At 44.1% G+C, this 7,623-nt stretch overlaps 1 protein-coding gene across 1 annotated transcript in view; it reads left to right on the top strand.

The window, feature by feature from the left end:
* LOC106816570 (U5 small nuclear ribonucleoprotein 200 kDa helicase-like) overlaps positions 1–6,342 on the top strand; it is a 38,776-nt gene extending 32,434 nt beyond the window's left edge. The window contains exons 39-45 of the mRNA XM_014821225.1: positions 166–330; positions 573–694; positions 2,495–2,638; positions 3,450–3,626; positions 4,189–4,349; positions 4,641–4,722; positions 4,987–6,342. Coding sequence (XP_014676711.1) covers positions 166–330; positions 573–694; positions 2,495–2,638; positions 3,450–3,626; positions 4,189–4,349; positions 4,641–4,722; positions 4,987–5,235 — 1,100 coding nt within the window. The 3' untranslated portion in view covers positions 5,236–6,342. The remainder of the gene's footprint in view (positions 1–165; positions 331–572; positions 695–2,494; positions 2,639–3,449; positions 3,627–4,188; positions 4,350–4,640; positions 4,723–4,986) is intronic.
* The last annotated feature ends 1,281 nt before the right edge of the window (positions 6,343–7,623 follow it).

The following is a 7,623-nucleotide window of genomic DNA, read 5'->3' on the forward strand; positions in this document are numbered from 1 at the left end:
CTCTCTCTCTCTCTCTCTCTCTTTCCCTCTCTTACTCCCTCCCTCCCTACCTTCCTCCCCCTCCTCCCCCTCTCTCTCTTTCTCTCGCTCTATCTCCCTATCTCTCGTATTTTGCCATGGTTATGCCCATGTCACGTTCTCATTCGCGGTTGTCATGTGCTACAGGCGTGTCGCACCGTCACCTCTCCGACCACCTCTCGGAGCTCGTCGAGACGACCTTGTCCGACCTTGAGCAGTCCAAGTGCATCAGCGTCGAGGACGAGATGGACGTGGCGCCGCTCAACCTGGGCATGATCGCCGCTTACTATTACATCAACTACACGACCATCGGTGCGTAGCGCGCGGCAATGCTGCTCCTGCAATATAGGGAGTATTTACAGCGGGCCATCCTTTGCTGTAAAGGGAGTGAGTAGCCCTAGGTAACGTCGGCGTCCCCTGCTGGCCAAGCCAAGTAGGATGACTATCGAGTGCTGGTGTGGTATAATTACACTTGCACAGTCAGTAAAGGTTGATATTTAGATTGAGATTATATTTCGATTAATATTTTGGTATTATATTGGTATTTATATCAGAGCTGTTCAGCATGTCGCTGAATGCGAAGACAAAGATCAAGGGTCTGATCGAGATCATCTCCTCCGCGGCAGAGTACGAGAACATTCCCATCAGACACAACGAGGACACCATCCTCAAACAGGTAGGAACACACACAGCAGTGACAGTTGTGTGAGTGATTACAGGTATTTCATGTAATGGTGAGAGATAGGACACGTAGTGGGGACAGTTAGGACACGTAATGGTGACAGTTAGGACACGTAACGGTGACAGTTGTGCCATGTAAAGCACAACAAGTATTTCATGTAATGGTGACAGTTAGGACACGTAATGGTGACAGTTAGGACATGTAATCGTGACAGTTGCGCCATGTAAAGCACAACAAGTATTTCATGTAATGGTGACAGTTAGGACACGTAACCGTAACGGTGACAGTTGTGCCATGTAAAGCACAACAAGTATTTCATGTAATGGTGACAGTTAGGACACGTAACGGTGACAGTTGTGCCATGTAAATCATAACAGTTATTTCATATAATGGTGACAGTTAGGACACGTAACGGTGACAGATGTGCCATGTAAATCATAACAGTTATTTCATATAATGGTGACAGTTAGGACACGTAACGGTGACAGTTGTGCCATGTAAATCATAGCAGTTATTTCATATAATGGTGACAGATAGGTCACATAACAGTGGCAAGAATGTCATGTGATGATGATAGTTAAATCACTTAATGATGAGAGATGGGTCACGTAATGATGACAGATAGGTAACTTACTGGTGACAGGTATGGCTTGCGATGATGATAGTAAAGTCACTTAATGATGACAGATAGGTCATGTAATGATGACAGATAGGTCACGTAATGATGACAGATAGGTCACGTAATTATGACAGATAGGTCACGTAATGATGAGAGATAGGTCACGTAATGGTAACAGATAGGTCACGTAATGATGACAGATAGGTCACGTAATGATGAGTGATAGGTCACGTAATTATGAGAGATAGGTCACGTAATGATGAGAGATAGGTTACCTAATGATGAGTGATAGGTCACGTAATTATGAGAGATAGGTCACGTAATGATGAGTGATAGGTCACGTAATGATGAGAGATAGGTCATGTAATGATGAGAGATAGGTCACGTAATGATGAGAGATAGGTCACGTAATGATGAGTTATAGGTCACGTAATTATGAGAGATAGGTCACGTAATGATGAGTGATAGGTCACGTAATGATGAGAGATAGGTCACGTAATGATGAGAGATAGGTCACGTAATGGTGACAGATAGGTCACTTAATGATGAGAGATAGGTCACGTAATGATGCCAGGTATATGTAATCATAACAGATGTGTAACATGATATTGGCAGTTGTGTTGTGTCACAATGGTACCTTTGTCAACCAGTAGGTCTTGTAATGATAACAGTTAGTTCATGTTATCATAACAGATGTGACGTCATATGAGGTATGGGAGCAGATATAATATTGACAGTTTGGATCATGTGATAAGAATACTATCTCAGACAGATAATGTTGAATATGTAACATTAACAGTTGTATCATGTAGTAACGGCACTATTTCTGACAGGGATGTTTATTATGTATCGGTGACAATTATATCTCATGATAAGGACACCTTGCTCAGCCAGATGTGTTATGTAATGGTAACAGTGTCATATGACAACCATTCGTAGATGTCTTATAATGATGATATCAGGTCACCAGATCATTGGTATGTCATTCCACAAGGATACCATTATCGAACAGGTATATATTGTGAGTACAATGACACCATACACGGGTGTTTTCTGCAAACGAAGCGACCAAAGTATATTGCATGAACAAGAGCAGAATGATTATGGCTTCATTCACTCGTAATCGTGCATGGTTTAAGCTGGCACTGTCACACGATCAACGTTTTTACTCGCAGCTGGCCACCAGACTGCCCAACAAGCTGACAACGCCAAAGTTCACCGACCCACACGTGAAGAGCAACCTGCTCTATCAGGCACACATGTCACGCATGCAGCTGTCTGCGGAACTACAGAGTGACACGGAGGAGATCCTGAGCAAGGTATGTAGTTGACGGTTACCCATATATATATACATATATATATATATATGTGTGCATGTAGAGAGAGAGCGAGAGAGAGAGAGGAAGAGAGAAGGTGAGAGTGAGTGTGAGAGAGTGTGTGTGTGTGCGTGCGTGCGTGCGTGCGTGCGTGCGTGCGTGGGTGCGTGCGTGCGTGCGTGCGTGCGTGCGTGCGTGTGTGTGTTCGAGTTGCTAAACTCCTGGTGTATTAACGACATGGCATAATGTATGAATGCAATGCGTAGAACCACGTCAGACACATATAAATTAAATATAGGTTCTCTAACCAAGTCTCTGACTTCTTTAACCTTTAGTGAATTGATTCAAAAAACGACATTTCCTAACCTGCTACATTTGTTTTTGTAATCCAACAACTACCGGAATACACACACATGCACACACATGACAGTGTCTGCAGTCGCAGAGTTGTTTCCTCAGTTTAATAACCCTACGACTGTGGATCTACTGTCATGAGACGTTGCTGCAGGGTTCGAAATTAGGCAGGCGACACAGCTAAATGCGGCTTAATTTTTAATAATAGCTACCTCAAAATCCCCGTCTTTTTCATCGTAAATCCATTATTTTCTGCTTCTCAAGCGTACGTCTGCATTATAGACGCATTCTGTGTAAGAGCAGTTTGTTTTCATACTGTTTGCTTGTTTAACTTAAATATGCACCTTCACTGATTCATTTAGCACCCAATTTTAGGGTTCATGCATTTCTTGCACCTTCCTTAAAAACTTGGTCGTGAGCCCACATAATGCTTGGTTTACTGTTTTATGTGCGGGTGCAGGCGGTGAGGCTAATCCAGGCCTGCGTAGACGTACTCTCTAGTAATGGCTGGCTGTCACCGGCCCTCGCAGCCATGGAGCTGGCACAGATGACCACACAAGCAATGTGGAGTCGCGACTCATACCTTAAACAGTTGCCGCATTTTGGACCAGAACTAATCAAGAAATGCACAGAAAAGGTATGGTTTCCGTGTATTGCCTCTTTTGTATGGTGTGTGTGGAGTCTTTTTAGGTTGAAATATGTAGTTGAATGCCCTAACATACCAACTGTGATTGAGGGACAGGCTTCTAACAACTTTTAAACGTTTAAACTTTAACTGATGCCTTACATTTCATACCTTTTAGTGATCTGTAGAAGTAGCTGAGTAGTAGCAGGTAGGTAAATGTTCAAAAACCCTGCCTAACCAATGTTTGACCTCAAATATTGGGAAAAGAGGTCTGGACAAGTACTGCATTGTTTAGTTCCACTGGTTTAGCTGCCAGTGCTTCCTCAATTCTAAGTCTCTTCCTATGTTTAAAAGTGTCAAGGTGCATTAATGAAGACCTTTTTCGCAGTTAACTTAGCGGCGACATGTAAGCGATTTGCTGTGTAACGACAAACAGATTCCCAGATTTATTTTATCCTCGGCTCTAACGCTAAGCCCGCGGCTACAGTACTGACCAATGCGTGGTGTACGCTACAGTACTGACCAATGCGTGGTGTACGCTACAGTACTGACCAATGCGTGGTGTACGCTACAGGGCATCGAGACCGTATTCGATGTCATGGAGATGGAGGACGAAGACCGGAATCAGCTGCTGAAGCTGACTGATGCGCAGATGGCCGACGTCGCGCGCTTCTGCAACCGCTACCCGAACATCGAGATGACCTACGAGGTCGTCGACAAGGAGGGCATCAGCGGGTAGGTGGCGCCACGGTTAGCAACGGAAATGTGTGCGGCAGTCTCGTGGATGAGCGGGGAGTGACGTCACGCGCTGCAGCACTAGAGGCTGTGCCGTAAATGAAAACCGGGGATAGTCGGGGCAGGTCATTGTTAGCCAACTGAACAAGTGTGCGCTTATGATGCTGATCGTTGATGAAACGATGCTGTTATTTCGATTTGATAATTTTGTTCGGATGTCTGACTGTAAGTGGCACTACAATTACAAACTGTTCAACGTAAGTAATGTAATCTCGTTGTCTTGTATTTCAGTGGCAGCACGGTGAATGTGACAGTGACGTTGGAGCGAGAAGATGAGGTAGTCGGACCGGTCATTGCACCGTTCTTTCCACAGGTGAGGTTCTGCTACTCTCTGAATGGCATGGAAGCCACCATAAAATTATTATATGTAGTTTTGTTAGTAGAAAACGTGGTGTCCATTCCGCGTGAGGTTAGATACACATGCCTTTATGCACACGTATTTAATTACTGCTATTTATTTTAATATTATTATAGTATTTACGTGTTTTATATTTAAATGTGTAGTGTCTATATAGTGCGTGCTGATTTAGTGCGAGTGGAAAACTCAGATTTGCTTTCATTTTTGTGCGACCCACAGAAGCGAGAAGAGGGCTGGTGGGTCGTGATTGGCGACCCCAAGTCCAACTCGCTCATCTCCATCAAGCGGCTGACCTTGCAGCAGAAGGCTAAGGTCAAGCTCGACTTTGTCGCTCCATCGGAGGGCGCACACTCGTACACGCTGTACTTCATGAGCGATGCGTACCTCGGCTGCGACCAGGAGTACCGGTTCACCATCGATGTGCGCAAGAACGCCGACAGCGACATGAGTGGCAGCGAAAGTGACTAGTGATGCCGCCTTACTCACTGCGCGCTAGGTGGTGGCATGCATTGATTCACTGGTACCGCGACCAGGAGACTGAATTTATTGAATTCATGTTAGGCACCATTGCAGTATGCATTTATGTCATTGGCATATAAACTAGTGTATAAACTCACGTTCATACAACTGTCCCTTGACACGTTGAATCGACGTTTGTGTGGCATCTTGTTCGTATATAAACGAGTATGTTGCGTGCAAAACTGTTGATGGCTTGTGCCATTGGTCTGTATAGTGACCGTCTAAATTTGTGTGTGGAGTAGAGTGACTGCTGGTGTGAACTTTTCTTATATGACCATTGATTGTGTGTGACCTTGGAGACGTGATTTGTCTTCGATAATTAGTGGTATATGTTGTAAAATCTTATATGTCAACTGGATATTATTAGCACTGGGATAGTGATAGGTAGTGAAGCCGTGATAGCTGACCAACATAATACAATAAAAAAACATGAAGACTGTCAATATTGCAAATTTTTCCATAATGCTATTGAGTTATATGGCCCAAAAAATTCTTATGGGATATGTATATATATATATACATACATACATACATGCACACATTCACGTACGTTGTTAACTAGCTAGTTCTAATTGTAAATAGTCTGAGGTTAGATGATTTGTAGTGCTGAATCACTCTGTGTTTAGCCGCCTGTGCACAAGGTTTTTATCCATCCGCTTTTGAGTAGTTGAAATCGAGAATAAGATTTCACATATGGACCACTTATAGTGCTGAGAGGGCACACAAGTGAAGGATTTCATGGCATACGTAAAGATGTGGATTGTTGTGACAAGCAGGCACCGGCCCTACAGTAGCACCCGGCACTGCAGTAACATCATGAACATCTCAAAAACATAATCTAACTATCATATACTGGCAATAGAATTGTACACGTCGGTGTCACCGGCCGAGTTGGAAATAATGTTATCATTTCTTTGTGAAGCCGATAAACGATGATGTCTTCACTATACTTCCACTATATTGGATTTATTTTTCAATTTAACGCATGTGATTATATACATGTAAGATGATAGGTTTGTGATCATCAAGGTTAATTAAAGTTCATTTTCCCACCTATATGCTATATTGTCTTTGTGTTCAACTTTTGTGGCGTTTGTTACTTTTGACTTTTACTGGTTATTTGGTTTTGCTGACCATTGACATGGCTTTTTACTGGTTTTGACTTTGGGCGGTAGAGCAGAGGCATATCGTGTACAGAGAAAGGTACAGACATTATCGGGATAAATCTGGGTGAGCAAATGAGAACCATCTTTATACTTGCACATCTATGTTTGTATAATATGCAGTTGCTATCTGAGAATAAATATTTGCTCATGTTCGCCTGAACAATCCATAGAGGAAATCGCTAACTTGCGGTTTATCGCTTGGCACCACCACAGACTAACGAATACACAGACTGGCCACTTCCCATACCTTGGGCATAAAATTGGCATCATGTAACAATTAGCCATTGTCAAAGTAGAGATTGGACAGGGCAGGAGTAAGCGGAAGCCCGTTATAGCACCCACTGTGGTCGGTATAAACTGTATATAACGTACGACCGTAACCATAACCATAATTATAACCATGACCACAACCATAGTCATTACCGTAACCCTAACCGTAACAGTTGGGATATGAATGCAAATATCATTAGCAATTAACATTCTAGTACAGAGAGATGCTCACGCACACACACAAACTCACAGACAAACGTACAAATATACACAGAGAGGCGGACAGACACACAGATAGAGACATACAGACAGAGCGACACAAACATAGAGACATACAGAGAGCGACACAAACATAGAGACATACAGAGAGCGACACAAACATAGAGACATACAGAGAGCGACACAGACAGACAGGCACACGCACAGACTTACGGACAGCCGTGCACACATACGGACAGACGTACGCACATACGGACAGACGTACGCACATACGGACAGTCCGGCGTGCGCACATACGGACAGACGTGCGCACATGCGGACAGACGTACGCACATGCGGACAGACGTACGCACATGCGGACAGACGTGCGCACATGCGGACAGACGTACGCACATACGGACAGACGTACGCACATACGAACAGACGTACGCACATACGGACAGACGTACGCACATACAGACAGACGTGCGCACATACGGACAGACGTACGCACATACGTACATACAGGCAGACAGACCCGAACACACGCACACGCAGACACGCACGCAGACACACAAGCACACACACGCACGCGCGCGCGCGCGCGTATGCATAAAGACGCATATACACACATACGAACAGACATACGTACAGACAGGCAGACAGACGCGAACTCACGCACACACACAGACAGACACACACA

Source organism: Priapulus caudatus, unplaced genomic scaffold (genome assembly GCF_000485595.1).
Source record: "Priapulus caudatus unplaced genomic scaffold, Priapulus_caudatus-5.0.1 Scaffold2, whole genome shotgun sequence".
Lineage (NCBI taxonomy): Eukaryota > Metazoa > Priapulida > Priapulimorpha > Priapulimorphida > Priapulidae > Priapulus > Priapulus caudatus.